The 18,194-nt window shown below is 40.3% G+C and overlaps 1 protein-coding gene across 1 annotated transcript in view; it reads left to right on the top strand.

Annotated features, from left to right (window-relative positions):
- Positions 1-16,271, top strand: part of LOC103460772 (NACHT, LRR and PYD domains-containing protein 3-like) — a 23,475-nt gene extending 7,204 nt beyond the window's left edge. The window contains exons 4-5 of the mRNA XM_017303470.1: positions 12,850-12,896; positions 13,013-16,271. Coding sequence (XP_017158959.1) covers positions 12,850-12,896; positions 13,013-13,632 — 667 coding nt within the window. The 3' untranslated portion in view covers positions 13,633-16,271. The remainder of the gene's footprint in view (positions 1-12,849; positions 12,897-13,012) is intronic.
- Positions 16,272-18,194: the final 1,923 nt, after the last annotated feature.

The raw sequence follows: 18,194 nt of genomic DNA, 5'->3' as shown, positions 1-18,194 counted from the left end.
GATGGGGCCTCCAGGTCAGTTTATACACACAGAATGAAGAGAACACTTTAAATTGAACATTAGACTGAATATGAACTAAAGTAATAACAAAATGATAATACCAAAAAATCTCTAACATTCCCCCCCTTTTTTTAAAATCATTTTACCATGTGTGTAAACTTTATTCAAAAGTCAAGCATAGAAAAGAAAAGAATGGATCCAATAAATGCAAGAATTTTTTTTTTCAAATACACAATGAATATAATGAAATAGATGGAAAATAAAAGAAACGGCAAAAAATCAAATGCAGTTTTCTCATCACTAACACCACTTGTTTTCACATTTTCAGTGCAGGAATCATTCAGCAAATGAATTAATCTGTTTATTGATTACAGAACTTCATGATCAGAAAACAAATCGTCTTCATTTGTGTCATAGGTTATTTTCGCCAGCTGATAGCTGACCACAGCAATGTTAATTGTCTTTAGCATCATGCTTCGAAGGCATGGAATAATGCAACTTGTGAACAGGCAAAAAAGAATCAAAACACCCAGAATAGGTGTTCCAAGCTTCAACAGTAAATTCCACCAAGGTCCGGAAGTGAGCCAAAGAAAGTCAAAATACGATGATCCTTGCGTTCCACTTTCCACATGATGTTTAATTTCCTCCAGTTCATGTAGAGCGTCAGAAATGGTTCCACTAGTTCCTGTTTCGTCAGGAACGAATGTACAGCACGCTGGGCCAATGATTTTACAGACACCTCCCTGAGAGGCTGTGAGGAAGTCCAGTACAACACGGTTTTGCAGAACCATGTTTCTCAGTTCAGTCAGCTCTCTCACGGTGCTGTTGGCCAGCTGATGTGTGTGTTGTTGATGAGTCGCAGTAATCCCTATCTGTTGATCTCAACATGGTCCTGAATCTCACCTACTCCGACCCATGGAAACATGCCTCGCATAAACTTTTCTGCCTTGCCTCAAATCTTGGAACTCCCAAGGAACTCCAGTGTCTGTAGTAACTGTACGCTTAGAGCAGGCAGCTAGAGCGTGTTGTCCTTTCCTGATGAATGCAATCGGGCTGATTAAGGGGACCAAAGCACACAGTCCTCCCCAATATCGTGGCAAGACCATGTAAGCTCCATTTCCACACAGGAAGTACCAGTCTGCCATCACCCGTGAACCATAGTCTCCTGGCACTATGGCACTGCACAGTGTTGTTTCCTGTCATCCTCTCGTCCGATGTGTGATGTTGAAACTCCTCTCCTGAAGCATGTTGTCACGGTCTGGGTTGTCCTTCCAGACTCTGCAGTCAGGGGCCGCCCTCTGACCCCTGCAGGGAATGCAGTTGATGTAATCCGATGTCGTTTCACAGTAGGTGTAAACTTTGTTACACAGATTCCAAGGTAGCATCCCAAGAGAAACGTGTCTGTTGTAAACGCAGCTCCTCAGAGACCCGGGTTTAGCTCCTGCTAAAGAAATGGTCTCTGGTATTTCCCATGCGGTTAGTGGAAACGGTGAAAATGGAAGTACGTCAGCATTAAAGGAACAGTTCATAGATCCGAAAAGCCCTTTCGCGGCATCTCCTGTCCGAAGTAGAACAGAATAATCCTTTTTGCACCATTTGCATCCCTTTGGCATGGGGACGCTGAGTCATGGTTTTGTGCTCAGGCCATAGAGACATATCTATTTGTCATCTGCGATGTGTCCTGCACGCAGACCTGAGTTGTGTGTGGCAATTGGCAGCTGCGCACACACATAGAAATTCACCTCGTTCTCCTCGTGAGCAGTCCTGTTCATCAGCTGCCACCACAGGTCGGTGCTGTAGTCATGTGGGTGGAAAGTGAGGTCACTTCCTCCTCCAACATCAGACATGCTGCAGTCACAGTGCAGTAGAAGAACCATCTGGCATATGGAGTCCCCATTGCTGCTTGGCGCGCAGAGATGTCAAAACCCTCAAACTAAAGAGTGAGGATGCGTCGAGTTTCTTCACTGGCGTTGAGACGAACCGCCCTATTGGTCAGGAACCCCTGTGTAGCCAGCCTTCCCCGCCACTCAGGATTAGSGGTCCAACACTCYCTGCAGCTTGCAGTGACTGAGATGTATCCAGCTGGGTCTTTCAGCAATCTTTACAGCTGTTGGTGTTGTCAACAGCACCTGGAACGGTCCTTCCCACCGTGGACTTGCCCAGTTCTTTCGTTTGATGACTTTAATGTAGACCCAGTCACCTGGCCCGATGGGAGCGGCCTCCTGCCAAGGAAGAGAATCAGAAGGCAGTAAATTTGTGCTGGACACTTTCTTCAGTTTAAGAGTCCTGATCATATAATCTGCTAATGTTTGTTCTTCATCTGCTTTCTGCAAGTCTGGAGCAAACAGAGACAATCTGTAAGCTCTCCCATGAATTATTTCAAAAGCATGCTTTGCTGAAACTATTTCAACCCATTTAGAAAAAGCATCAATCATTTAACAGTATTTGTTCATTCAAAAGTTCATAACAAAAAAATTTATGTAAGAATTTTTTAGTAGTTATATAGTATTACCTCACCATTTTCCCCCCTTTTTACACATGACATTGTCCATGTGTCACAATCACTTTAGCTTCAAATAAAGTCTTTGGGAGGATTAATACTTCAGGTGAACTCACAAGTTTATTGCTTTTAGAAAATCCTTTAGCAAACAAGTCTTTTAATTACAGGTTTACCTTTTAGTTTTTTTTGTTAAATTCAGCAGCATTCAACATTTCCATTTTATTTCTCTAAAATAAAAATGACCATCTTTAATTTAAACCAAGTCTCAAATCCTCTAATTCAAGATTTTTCTTTTTGAATATCAAACAAATCTGGATTAAAATGTTTGACTGAAATTTAGAAAATGTTGCTTTTACTCACAATCATCAGTTTTTAGTAGCCATTTACATCTACCAGGTTGCTTAAAGTCTCAGACTTTCCCTTAACCTTGCATTTCAGACAAGTTAACAATGTACGTTTTTTTTTATATTTTATTAAATGGACAATAATTTCATTTGTTACTCAATTTTGTAGGAAAATGTATCGCTTCTCATAATTTTCATTCATCCCAATATAAAATACACAAACACAAAACCAATTTCAATCAATTTGTAGATTATTTATAGAATTCAACTCTAAGTTAAATGTTTCAGTTAAATGCAAAGAAATATTTCATAATATTTCAACACTGCAATATCAATTATTTTCAACACTTAGAGATGTTTAATTTAGTTCCAAACTAGTATTTATTAAAAGGAAAATAAAACATTTGCAAATCATTATTAGCTTTGAATCTAATAATTTTTAGTTGGTGTAATTTAGCCGCATCATGCTTTTGTAACCCGTAATTAGTCAATTAGTCAGACTTTTATTTTTACGGGCCCACTTCCTGTTTTGCCCCCAAACTCTTCAACTTATTTAAAGCCCCGCCTCAGCGCAGTTTAAAACACCACCTGTTCCACTGTGATTGTGACTGGCTGTTGGCGTCTTGCTGATCATCTCTCCTTGGAAAATTCACCCAAATCTCTGAAACTGATTTGAACTATTGAACTGTGGCAGTTGTTACCTGGGCTGTCACCGGGATTCAGCTGATCGCAGTCTAGCATTCTCTGCTGAAAGGTCGGGTTTTTTTTGATGGATCAGATTCTCAGATCATCTTCTGAGCAAAGGATGGCGAGCTAAGGACAAGAACTTTGATCTTTTGAATTTATTTATTTTGAATTAATTTGACCCTCATTGTGTATTTGTAATTGTTTGTTGTTGTTTTTTTCCCCCCTATCATCAATACAAAAAACACCAAAACTAAAACAGTGATTGTCTTCATTCACACCTCAGGCTCCTTCAAGAACCATCTTCTGATACTGCTTTTGTAGCCGCAGTTAGCTGCGTAGCCCATAACTGTTACACTTTCAGTTTTTTTTCTTAACTTTTCGCCATTACTGTGTTTTCCTTCACAGTTTCCCAATCTATGGCTCGTGGGCCCTAAGAAGATCACTGGTCCTTCTGTTGAGGACTGAGTTAAGGGGCACAAAATGAACGATTTTATCTAACATTGTACCTAAACCTTCAAAATGTTCTTTTCTAGATAGATAATTCTTATATGCAAACAGGATTAGTGAGCACATTCTCTATCACAGCGGTGTGTGTATAACTTATCTCTCATTTCTCCTTTCTGTCTCGCTTCTCGTTTCCCCCTCCTGCTGCTGGTGTCGCTGCAGCTGGTCCTCCCTTCATCTCTCCTTCAGCTCCCTGTCAGTCCAACAGGCTCTGGTGTTGGATTTTTTTATAAGTTGTCCAGACCGTCCCTTAGTCCACCAATGAAACAAGCAGCAACAGTTCAGTTTGCTTTCTTTTTCTTTAAAGCACATTATTTTCCTTCTCTATGCTGATGCCAAAGAGTAAACCACCGGGGGGTGTAAAAGTTCAGTTGCAGCCAAACACGGGGATATAGTTCCAGTCCAAATGTCCAGCAGGACTCCATACAGTAGTTCTGCTGCATAGCAGTTCCCAGATGTCCAGGAATTGGGATCAGTGGACACTTTAGTGCCTTCAGTGTCCAGGTGGTAGAGATCGTCTTTCCTTTTTCGCTTCTTTATCAACTGTCATTGGCTGGTGATGAAAGAGGGACGTCATCTGATTGGCAGGACAGGTCTGAGTTGAGGTCAGAGGTCAGACGCACCGCAGCGAGGCTCAGACAGAGGAAAAGGAAAGAAGCAAATAAGAGTCAATTGGGGTTTGCTTGTTTTTCTGTTTTTTTTTCTTTATAAACAAACATTTTCCATATAACTTCTTTTTTTCATCGTATAGTTTTTAGCCACTTATTATCCAACATTTTAAGAAGTCATAAATCTTTTCCTTATTCAAACGTATATAAATATGAAACATGTTAAAAGCCGTAGTCTCTTTTATCATGTACAATATTAACCGTTGAAATGCAGAATGTAAGTTTATGTTAACTTCATCTRAGACACGTCTCACCAGAGAACAATGGATTTCTCTAAATTTGTTGATCTCAGTGCTGCAGACTGTGAAGTCAGCGGGCAGCCCTCCTCTCAAGGCCTAAGGGAGACATGAGGCTGGATAATGTCCAGGTCGGTACCTTACTCTGACTGCTGACCCCTCCAGATAGATGGCAAAGGATCATTTCACCAAGTTGGTGTTATAATCTCATTACGACACAATACATTAAACATTGTTCTCTGAGGAAAATTTTATTATTTAGTTTCATTTTCCAGCTTCTCCTCCTTCAGGAATGTCATGATTCCACTTTTAGCATACAAAGAAGTTGTTCCCATGTTTTTATTTCAGTGAGACCTCTCTTTACTGGTTTTTCTTTAAAAGTGTAGGAATGCTCAAAAAGAAAAACAAAACAAACACCAGTATTTCTTAAAACAAATTATTTCTCACTTGTGAGGTTTAAACCTAATTTTTAGTAACATTAAAAATTATTTTGCATACACTAATGTCTTACAGGAATTCAATTTCTTTTATGGTTTTACTTAACATGTCCCAAATTGCATGCACATGTCTCTACCATTTCATCAATTTGATTTGGTGGTTTGTCTTTTTGGGGTGTGGTAGAGTCTGATCATGGTGAGGATTTCTCCTATTTGTGGTCACCTCACTCCACCACCCCTCTTGTGCAGCATTCTTTGAAGGGCAGTTTCTTGCCCAGTGGCCAATATCGCCACAAATCCAGCAGCCATTTGAATACCGTGGATTTTGTGGGGTGTTATTTTGGGGTCGTCGCCTATTGTGACCTCCTCTGCCTCTTCCACGGCCTTTCGTCCGGCCGTTGGAAAAGGCAGAGGTATCTAAACCTCCAAATTTATCCAGGTGAAAAACATTTAATCCTTTCACAGCCTTCCTGACCTCTTCTAAAGTCCAGGGTCTAAAAACATAAGTTTTGTGCACCTTCCTCTAGTGAGGGGTACAGTTGTGCTGCTGGGACTGCAGCGGCTGATACTGGGGCAGATGGAGCTGCTGCAGCGACGGGGGGAGGGGTGGCTGCAGGAGTTCGCAGTCCCTGCACCGCTACAGCATTCCGGGTGCTTGGAATGACTTTATTATCTTCCGTCTCTACAAATAAGTTTTTTGTCTCTGCGAATATTTTTTGTCTTTAACCTTTTTAATTTGTTCTTTCCGGTCTGTGACTGCTTTTAACCATAATTTAGCACACCTCAGCTCATCTTCCTTTTTTATCCCCGTTTTTCTTTCTACACTACTCTCCAAAATTCCCACAATTGTTTGTCATTGATAAATTTTTAGCTTTCCATCTATTTTATATTTCTTCCTCCATTTTGACATGTATGTCATGCTACCAGGAAATCTGGACAGCATGTATTTTTCATCCCTTTCGGGATCCTCAGCAAGTGAGGAATTACAACACTTATTTCCCATTATTTCAGTACACTGCAATTTAGCTTACAATGGCTTGATATTTTGTGCTTTTTCTTCAAAGAGAGTGCTCTAAGTGAGCGCTTAGTGTCCTCTGAAGAACAGTCTTCTAGGCTAGACTAGTTCTGGTCCGGTTCTTCACCTAGGATTCTAATTCCGAGGACAGAAAGTTTTACTCTCAAAGAAATCAAGCACCATTCACACATACACACAAAGCAACAATAGCAAAACAGCAATATCAGCACAGTAATAACAGAAGAGTAATAACAGCTTCCTATCCAGTGAGGACTTGCCCTTATGGGGTCTCCTCGAACAGAGTTTTAGCAGAGCGACATCTAACAAGGATTCTCAGAGTTTTAGCAGAGCAACAATCATACAAATATTCTCAAACCTCTAAAATAGCCATTTTAAAATTCACCTACGTTTCTGTAGTTGTCGGGTTGTCCAGTTGGATCTCGTCACTCCGCCGTTGGCAGACAAAGTCGGACCTACGTCGCTGGCCTAGCGAAGAATTTTGCTTCCTTTCTTTCCAGGTCCTGTTGACTCTGGCCATGCATAGATTCAGCGCGTCTTCCTCTGCCAGACAGCGGTCGGTATGAGAGATCCCGGGTTTCGGCACCAAATAATGATGGGTATTTTTCTCGAACCTTCATTAAAAGAACCACAGACAACGTATATGAATTTTATGACCAAGCTTTTGCAAAAGGAGAAAAACTCTGTCAACTGCTCCTCCAAGCCGTTCACTGAGCGTCTGAAGACATTTAGTTACACTTGTCTTTTATTATCAAGCAGAAACAGGGAGGATAGCTAAAGAAGACAACAGAGATAAATTATTACTGCACACAGGCAGTTTCTAAAATAGGTAGTATTCCGGTTGGTAAGAAGGCACCTGTGGAAACGTAATTTAAGGTCTGGGAATCACACAGTTAACTGTTTCACATGAAGACAAACAGGCAGATGTGGCCTTTAGGTCAGTTTATACACACAGAAGGAAGAGAACACTTTAAACTGAACATTAGACTGAATATGAACTAAAGTAATAACAAAATGATAATACCAAAAATTCTCTAACACTGTTTCAGCTGTTTTACAGTTTTCTGGAAGTTTGTTTCAGATTTGTGGTGAGTAGAAGCTGAATGCTGCTTCTCCTCATTTGGTTCTGATGCAGAGCAGAACCAGAACCTGAGGGATTCTGGGGGTGGGGAGGTGTTGGTGTTCCCACTAAATCCTGAATATACCCAATTTGGGTTGTCTTGGAGTTTTTATCGCAACCTGTGGGGTTTTTCCTGTCTGGAAACGAGAATACAACCTGCTGAATGTGACAGGTAGCCAATCAAAAAGCGCGGTGACGTAAGAACAGAGGGGAATCCCAAACAGCTGACRTRTCKCGCAACTGAGAGTCCGGTGGATATCGGAGATGATATGTGGAAATGTTTATTATTAAATCTAAAGGTCATTATTATGTTTATTCAGTTAAAAATGTTAACTATGAAAAAACATTCACCTCCAAATCATAGTGCAGCAAATGGAGGGGATGCTCCCGTCGTCTTTTATCCATCGTCTTTTCTTTTTGTTATGTCTTTTTTCTCTTAAAATGACTCCACAAACTATCACTATTGCTTCTACATCGTCATCCGTGTTTGGTTATTCTAAATTCCCGCTATGTTGGGGGTTTTACTGGATTATCCTCTGGAATCTGGATGTTCTGACTGGAATCGGTCCGTGTTGCTCCTGCCTTGGACACACGAACCAATCGAACCTGTTGTACTTTTATCAGCTTTGTGGTCACAGAGGTTTGGAGAATCGGCCGACAATTCTTAAATCTTTCCGTCTAAACCAGACTTAAGACTCTCGACCGCAGCCCAAATGCTCTGACTCTGGTTGCTATGGTAACATTTACATATCCCTTCAAAATAAGATACAGATGCGCCACAAAAACGAACATTTTACTTTCATGAAAACTTTAACTCACGATACTGACTAACGGTACGGAGCCCTGAGCTTGTTTCTCTGCAACCAGACGGTCCCATCTGGGAGTGATGAGAGACAATGACACCCGAAGTGTTGCTTATATCCACAGCCTGCTTGGTCTCTACGTGGAGAAGCAGCTTGAAGCTTCATTGCCTCATTAGCAGCCGGTCGCCGCATGTTACGCAGAGCGTCTTGTAATGTGGGACTCACCTACTGGTCCGGGATAAATCCATTCTCCTGTCTCTTCTCTGGGCCTTTTCCCCTTTGCAAAGAAGCTTTCCAAAGACATCTGATCTGTTTCTTACTCATTTTGCTGCTTGTGGGCTCGGTGTTGGCGCGCAAGTAACCGAGAGAATCCAGTTAAAGGATTTTCAAAATAAAAGATCCTCCAAACTCAAATAATACATAAAACGGAAATATCCGCTTCTGTCGTAGATTCCGAGTCACCTGTTCCGGGTTCCTACGCTGCTGTCACGGCGGAGACGTCAACATCGTCGCGGTAGACGAAGCGGCTGACTGGTGAAGCTGAAGTTTTATTTGACACACTGTTCTCCTTTTACCCGATCATCGCATGGATCGTTTCTGGGCTCTYGGGTGCCTCGGCGTTTCTTGGATCCTCTTGATGTCTGCTTGGTGCCCGTGGTCGGCGTTGAAGCCCCTCTACACCGCTGCCCTTCAAGGCCCAAAATGCGCCGACGGTGTCTCTCAAACCTGAGACCGCTGTGCCGGGCTTCTCGATCTGTTGAAGCCCATAATCCAGTTCTTGTCAGTATTGGCCTGGTAAACGCCAGGTCACTTGCGAATAAAACTTTTATTCTTCGGGACTTTTTTAGTCACCAAAACCTGGATTTTATGTGTGTGACTGAGACGTGGCTGAGTGTTGGTGAGTCCAGTGCTCTATCTGAGCTTTTACCGGCGGATTGTGCTTATTTGAATTCACCACGGGCTTCTGGGAGAGGGGGAGGCACAGTGACTGTTTACAAACAGGACTACCGATGTAAGCAGTGTTTTCTACAGACATCATTCCCCAGCTTTGAGTTTATTTGAGATGAGACACGTAAACTCAGTTTTCTGTGCTGTCGTTTACCGGCCCCCCAAATATAATAAGGATTTTATAAGCGACTTCTCTGACTTTTTATCTGGGATTTTAACTAACTATGAACATGTTCTTGATGTTGGAGACTTCAATATACACGTGTGTTGTCCTGATAAGCCTCTGGTAAAGGACTTTTTAAGCCTTCTGGACTCTTTTAATCTGGTACAGGCCGTATCGAGTCCTCTGCTGCTTTCAATCAGTTTGAGCCTGTGACTGTTTCACTTTTAGAGGACGTGGTTGACCGCATTAAGCCATCAGGTTCCCCACGTAATCCTGTCCCTCCACCATTTTTTAAAAGATATTTTATCTAGCATAGGGCAGCCTGTTCTTGCAATTATAAATAGCAGTCTGTCCTCAGGTGTGGTACCTGCTAGTTTTAAACATGCAGTAGTGCAGCCACTGCTTAAAAAACCTGGCCTTGATCATACTGTTCTGGCTAATTATTGGCCTATTTCTAAGCTGCCTTTTCTTTCTAAGGTTTTAGAAAAAATTGTGTACCGTCAGCTGACAGTTTTTAGATGACAATGGCATTCTGGAGGTTTTTCAGTCAGGTTTTAAAACTCTTCATAGCATAGAATCTGCTTTGAGAGTTTTTAATGACATCCTTCTTGCATGTGATTCTGGTAACCATGTTCTGATTTTACTTGACCTAACTGCTGCCTTTGATACTGTAGACCACAACATTTTAATATTGCGATTACACCACGTTGTAGGTATTGATGGCACTGTTCTTAAATGGTTCCGGTCTTACCTGGAGGAGAGAACATTTTCAGTGAATATTAGTGACTCTGAATCATCTGCTGCTTCAATGTCTTATGGTGTCCCACAGGGCTCAATTCTGGGCCCACTGCTTTTCTCTCTGTATTTACTGCCTCTGGGTTCTATACTTAGGAAACATGGGATTTCATTTCATTGTTATGCTGATGATTGTCAGATTAATTTGACCCTGAAGCAGAAGGATGTCCATTCCATCAAACATCTCCTGGCATGTCTTGGTGATATTAAAGCTTGGTTGGCCTTGAACTTTTTAAATTTTAATGAAAACAAAACAGAGGTGATGGTGTTTGGACCCAGTGGCTCCTGTGAGTCTTCCTCTGTTGACCTGGGACCTTTGGAGGTTTATTTTAAACCTGTTATTACAGATCTTGGTTTTAAGGTGGACAGTGATTTTAAATTGGACAGCCAAATCAGAGCCGTGGTTAAGTCCAGCTTTTATCATTTAAGGCAATTGGCGTCAGTGAAATCTTTTCTTTCCAGGCAGCATTTTAAACAGTGATCCAGGCTTTTATTTCCACTAGGTTGGATTACTGTAACTCACTTTATCTGGGAGTCAGTCAGTCGCTGCTCTCACGTCTGCAGCTGGTTCAGATGCTGCTGCACCACTTTTAACAGGAACTCCAGCAGGATCTAAATTGTATGTTTTTGTTTTTAAACTGTAAGGGTTTTTATTTTTTTATTGTCATGTTGTGTTTTAATGTACAGCACTTTGTATCAGCTGTGGTTGTTTTAAAGTGCTTTACAAATAAAGTTGGTATGGTATTAAATGCTCTGCAGTCATAGAGATTTGGTGGAAAATAATCAGAATTTTTTTTTTTTTTAAGTTGTCGGTGCAGAAGGCAGTTTTACACAGAGCAGTTAGATGGCGGAATGGACTTCATTCCATTTTCAAAACTGGATTCTGGAAAAATGTAAAAGACAGATAAATGCCTGCAGCCAATCTAAGAACAGCTGAATACAGATCGACTGTATTAAAACACCGTGTCTGTGTGAATGTTTTGTCATCATTACATCATTGATGTGAACGCACCAGTAGCGGATGAAACAGTTGTCCAACCAGGTGACCCGTCAGCTCTTCAGTTCGCCAAAACGTACACATAGCTCATTAACCGATGACCTGCCAGAACCGCACACGGTAAAAAGCTCTAGCAGAATCTAAACGATTCTTAGAACTACAGGAGGTTCAAACTCCGCTCATTCATTTTCAGCTTACAGAAAAAGCGCCAAGCCGCCAAATTTACTAAAGTAAATTGACCAATAACATTTAGGTTTTGGTGTGCGCACCTCCAGGACTCACACAGACTCGCTACGTACAAGATGTTTTGACACAATAGATCTTTTTTCTCCTAAATGTTAATAGTAAAGAGGGTTGGATAATTTAAATAAATTCGAAATTATTCTTTTCTGTTTTACTTAAAGGAAAATCTCAAGGTACACACAGTGCGTACAGCTGTGGGCGCTCCTGTGCTCAGCTACTTATTACTGTTAAGTTGTAAGAAGCGTTTTGCACATGACGTGAGGAGTGCATGATAACTTAATGGCGACCATTAAAGTGTGGATGCTAACGTCAGCAGCGTGATTATTGAGTCAACAATTACAAGTCTAAAATACGCACAATACAACTATGCTGAGGATAGATATGACAAATCACGACTGGTCAAATATTTGGAACATTAAAAAAGTAATAGATAAAATAGATGTCAAATATCCTCCAGCAATGCCAATTTAGAGAAGCAACACACCCTAATGGTTCCAGTGCATCATCACGTTACAGCAGAGCAGCGAACTGGATGGTGTGGGTCTAAAAGGCGCAGATTATATTTGCTGCATGTTCCACAAATTGTGTGGGAAAGAGTTGATCTGAGTGGGACAGATAACCAGCCAGACTGCTAACAATATGTTTGTATTAAAAACAAAATGAAAAATGCCATGAATAAACTTTAATGTTCTGTTATTTAGTACAAAAATGAATTTCAACAGAGATCTGAAAACCATCAGTAGCCATCGACACTTATGGCTCCTGATGGCTGATTGGCTTTTGGAAGAGCAAAAAGGGGGGGGAAAAAATTCATGCAATTATTTTTCGACCTGAGCCAAAATGATCTGCTGGGCAAAGTGTGGGTGAACATTTGGTCCGACCCGTAAATGAACATGATGGGCCCGATGTTTTTTTTTTTTTTTATCCCAACACCGTTAGAAAGAAAACATCGTCACAGTTCTATAAATGGTGACAAATACAGAAATCTCATTTAATCTTTAGGCAGAATTGTTCCAGACATGGACCGGATCAGAGCCAGAGCCTCTTTTCAGATGTCAGACCGGTTCCTGATCCCAACCCGACCCGAAGCTGTGCATGTGGTAAAGTTTTAGGTGACCATTATGATCTTCAGCATTTTGGTCCAGAACTCAGTGCTGGAGGTTTTATCTGTCTGCATATAAACACAGAGATGTCGGTCACAGACTGTCAGAGTGGAAATGTCTGGCAAGACCTGCAGATGGACAGAGCCGTAAAGTTGGGGGGTCAATGGCCCTCTGTCCCCCTTATTCCGCCGCTTATGTGTGTGTTATATGTAATGTCCATGTTTGCTGCTGAGAGAGACTGATGGTCTGACCCCCCTCCTCCTTTCAGGGTGGAGCCTGCTGGAGTCCGATGGTTGACACCAGGTCTGAGGAAGTGTAAGTGTGTTTTTCATCTGATTCATGACAACAAAGCAGCTCAAACTGTCACATCACTCATTCAGGAGAAATCAAGGATCAATAAATGATCAATAACTGTTTGTTCTCTCCATCAGATTCCTGTCAACTCACCATCGACACAAACACAGTGAACAGATACCTCAAACTGTCTGAAAACAACAGGAAGGTGACACGTGTGGTGGATCTTCAGTCATATCCTGATCATCCAGACAGATTTGATCATTATCAGAATGTCCTGTCTACAACTGGTCTGACTGGTCGCTGTTACTGGGAGGTTGAGTGGAGTGGAGGAGTTGATATAGGAGTGAGTTACAGAGGAATCAGGAGGAAAGGAAACGATGGAGATTGTAGGTTTGGAGGGAATGATCATTCTTGGAGTCTGACCTACTCTGATTATGATAGCTACTTTGTCAGGCACAATGAAAGACGAACTTGTCTCCCCTCCTCCTCCGTCTCTCACAGAGTAGCAGTGTATGTGGACTGTCCTGCTGGCATTCTGTCCTTCTACAGCGTCTCCTCTGACTCTCTGATCCATCTTTACACCTTCAACACCACATTCACTGAACCTCTCTATGCTGGGTTTGGGCTCTGGTCTGGTTCTGGTTCTTCAGTGTTTCTCACAGAAAACAGTAACTTGAAGATGGTTTCATTCACTGATGCATCTTTTGGAAATCTTTCAGATGGGGTCACTCAAGGTGGGAACTTAGTTCTTTGATGGGTGACAATGGGCGGTTCGCTGCCATTTCATGGCAGTCAGAGAATTAAGAGAATTGGCAGAAGCACACTCGCCATGTCTGAGGAGGGTGATGCCATTTTTCTTTCTGCACTCTTTTCTGAACTCAGTGTTGGTAGTACTGCTTGTCCTCCACCTATAATCTGTGTGACTGAYAATTTCTCTCTTGTTGATGCACTTAAGTCAGCTGAGTTTGTTGCAGAGAAAAGGTTATTCCTGGAAATCAGTTCAATTAAAGAGCTGATAGTTGATGAAAGTTCATCAAATGTCGTGGTCTCAAACAAAAGACCAACTCACAGACTGTTTAACAAAGAAGGGAGCATCAACAATCTCACTCATTAAGGCTCTTTATGAAGGACTTTGGATTATTCAATAAATTAATTCACAAGATGTTTCATATTCTATCAGGTTGCAGCTGTCGTCAGTGGCTGTGCCTTGTCATGAGTCTTCAAAAATATATATATCTTTGTTTTTTTCAGCTAGGGGACACTTATGGCAGGAGCATATGTTCTTGGGTTTGTACTCTTCTGCTCTGGTTATCTGTTTGGGTGATGAACATGGCGGAATAAAGTTGAGCAAATAAGTTATCTTTACTGACAGATCGATTTACAGGATCTTGAAGTTTGTTCCAAATTTGTGGTGCATAGAAGCTGAATGCTGCTTCTACTCAGTGTTCCCTCTAATTTTTTATGTGTCTAATTTTTCAGCAGCAACTTCCATTAGTTTGCTTTTAATAAAAGTGATTTGCCTCACTTAAAATGAAAAAATAAAAACATTGCTGTTCATAAGATGCATAGTATGTTATATGTAAGAGTCCTGCTTTGGCCATGGTGAGCCATGATAAAGCGTTAGCTTTCACGTCTCCCAACTCCGCCGCACTGTTCCTACCTAGAAAATCTGCATGGTGCCACCGCGCATATGGGCAAGGCACGTACACACAATAGTTTGTGATGATTGGCTGTGTAGTGAAAGTGAACCGTATTGTATCATTGGCTGAACACCTGTGAGTCACCGAGTTAGATTGTTATTGGTCCATAGTCAATAACCTTGATGTCTTGAGCTCAAAGCCCAGTTTACGTTGGATTTTATTTTATGTGCTGCATAGATTTTATTGTGCGCTGAGCAGTGCGCAATCACGCAACTTATAGGGAACATTGATTCTCCTCTTTTGGCTCTGGTTCTGGATGCAGAGCAGAACCTGAGAGGTCTGGAAGGTAGATACAACGTCAGATCTTTAATGTGTTGTGGCTATAAGCCATTCAGTGATTTATAAACTAGTAACAGTACTTTAAAGTTCATTCTCTCTGTGTAGGGGCTGTAGTACTGGGGTGATGTTCTTTATCTTCTTGGTTTTAGGCAGAACGCCAACATTATGATCAGTTTATTAGCCTGTGTCAACAGATCACCTTTAAATCAGAGTAACTAAGAGTAAAAGAATTTAAACCTCGAGTGAAAATGAGCAGGAGATTTTAAAATCATAAACCTGATGAGGCCAATTCACAAGTCAAAATTTTGGGTTTTAAATTTTGGATTTCCTCAGTGTTGCTGCTTCATGCTGTTCTTTTCTTTTTTTTTGATCCAATAATTTTAACAGATCAGGGATGAGTTCAAGGGTTTTTATTAGATTTATGTGGCTACATTTGTCCATTGCAAATGGGCTACATTGCAAAAAATCATCTGTAAGGATGATTTTTTTACCATCCTTACAGATGGTAAAAAAATCTGTAAGGATTTTTTTACCATGTTTTCCACACAAAGAAAACATGGTAAAAAAAATGATCAGCCCAGGAAAATGTGGTATGAGCCTGTCTGACTCATCACAAATTTATTACATTCAAAAAAATCACTCAGCCACAGTTTTAGTTAAAGATAATTAAACACAACTGGACAAGGTTTTCAGCTTGCCTACTTTTACCTACTGAGACGTTTTGTGTTTCAGTCTGTGGTGTGAAACTATGGACCAGTTTGACTCCAAATATTAACCAGTTTAAACTTTTGTGTAAGGAAATGATTTTCAATAAATATGAGAAAATGTCTTGATGTATTATGTTGTTGTCTTTATATGGCGTTGTTAATATTATCAGAGTTTATTGGTATATTATTGAATGTCTTGTGTTATCAAGTAGAATCAAGGTATTCTGATACAGTCTTTATAAATAGGTTATGATCATTTTGTGATGTTGCTGGAGATGGGCTGGGTTTAAATAAGTTTATACTTCTACCCACTCCTTTGAACACTGGATTATTGAATTGCATAAATACTCCCAGTTGCAATTTTATTTGTAACTTCGCACATTCAATAAAAGGCAAAATACAACGATTTTAATCTGTTGCTTTGATCAATAAAGTTATAATCCAAAATTCTTGAAGTTTATATTTTCCAGATTTCTAAAACAGTTCAGCCCAATTCCAAGTGTGAGTTGTAAAATTGATTTTACAGTTGTACTGTTTCAAAATACCATTTTTTCCCCATTTTATGTTAAACAGTTTACTCTGTGAAAGATCTGCTTCCTCCCAGAGAGGCAGCAGATCTTAGAAAGAAACATCTGTTCCACGACCTTTGGAGAAATTTAGGTTTTGTTTTAGACTAACTGCTGTGAAATAAATGCTTATTACAATTTTACACTTTTCTTGCCTCATTCTGGACCTTCCTCTTCAGACAATAACACGTGTCCCCCCCCCCCCCCAATAGATTGAAATCACTCTTGATGCAGCCATCTTTGTGCTTATATTTTAAAGTTATTGTACAAAATGAATTCAGAAAAAAATATTTTCTGCCTGACATAAATGAGGCACAACCAGCTATTTTTCACCAGATTTGCTAATATATTTATGAACAAAGTCAGTGTTTTGGATTAGTGATAAAAATATCAGCAATATCAAACGTTTCTTTTTTAATGTCATTTTATTTAATGTGACATTAAAGTATTTTTCACAATGATTTAAAATTAATCCTGTAATGGGAAATATCCAAGAAACATAAAAATAAAAAACAGTGACAAGAAAATCCAACAAAAGCCTGGTGACAACCCCAACTCAAAAGTGACCCAGTAGCATGTTTAGCTGTAGAAAAAATACCCTAAACCATTTTAAAAAGTGATGCTTTGTTTTTGTTTATATTTCCATGTGGGCTGAGCACCACTAGGGTACCAGGATTGTCTTATGGGTCATTTTGGTCTCGTGAATTGTAAAACCATTTAAACATTTAGACCATTTAGAAAAAGAGTTCAACACACAAACTCTCTAAAACATACGCGCGCACACACACACACACACACACACGCCAAAGAAACTGGATTGATGTACGAATTGAACTTGCATTTGACCTGCACTTGCACTCTCAATCTGCAACTAACCCCTCACACCACACAAGTTCTTAAACCAACAGAAAACAATCTCAGACATAAGTTGGGTATAGAGGATATGAAGGTATGCTGAATCTGAGAACCACTAGTCGGTTCATTGCTGAAGCCATGAGTAGACATTTCACTAACAGCTGCTACGTTGTATGTTTGCACATACTGACATACATGGGATCTTCAGCATAAGAAGTTGAACATCTTATGTTGAACTAATTCTTGTGCTGAAGATGTTCAAAGTGTAGCGTCTTCATATGGTGAAGAACATCATCATGCTATGAAGATTTTCTTGAACATCTTGTGTTGAACATTTTGTGTTCAATGTGGGATGTTCTTCATCTTATGTTCAACATAGCATTAGGAAGGATAGGATGATCTTTGGCTTATGTTGAAGATGTTCATCATAAAAACATCTTATAAGTTCAACACCTTATGTTGAACAGAAGACGTTCTTCATCTTGTGTTGAACATTTCATATACCGTGTTTTCTGGACTATAAGGCGCACCTTAAAGCCTTACATTTTCTCAAAAATCAGCAGTGCGCCTTATGTGTGTACGGAATTCCAAAATCTGTCCCTGACACAGAGTAAAGTGTACAGTACGTACGCCAGCACAATACACCAATCAGAGAATTGTCCAGTTCTGCAGCATACGCCTGGTAAAAACCATAGACATAATATAAGCAAAGACGCCTCATGGACCGCTCTCCGCTATTGTCGCTGACGAGATTTAGGGCGGCCATCTTGGAGCGGTCCACCACTCTTATGTGTTTAGCAGCACAATGACGTATCGGCGCATTTAATCGATCATAACACGCTTTTCTGTTACTGGAAACCATATTTAAACATCTATCAAAGCTACATTTATAAACAATTGTATTATTTAAGTATGTTTTTAATACATAGTTCAGCATATTTAAATATGATTAGTGGCTATATAACAATAGAATAGGAATGGAATATTCTGATATTGATGTATGATTAGCATATTACAAAGCACACAGCCGTTCATAATTTAATAAATTATTTAGTAAGAAGCAGAGGTGTGACCAAGTCACTGTGTTGCAAGTCTCAAGTAAGTCTCAAGTCTCTGTCCTCAAGTCAAGTCAAGTCTCAAGTCAGGAACCTTTAATTTCAAGTCATTTCGAGTCGTTTTTTAATTTTTTTTTATAATTTGCAATTATGC

Source organism: Poecilia reticulata, unplaced genomic scaffold (assembly GCF_000633615.1).
Source record: "Poecilia reticulata strain Guanapo unplaced genomic scaffold, Guppy_female_1.0+MT scaffold_289, whole genome shotgun sequence".
NCBI classification, from domain to species: Eukaryota; Metazoa; Chordata; class Actinopteri; order Cyprinodontiformes; family Poeciliidae; genus Poecilia; species Poecilia reticulata.
This window is presented reverse-complemented; position numbering and strand designations above follow the sequence as displayed.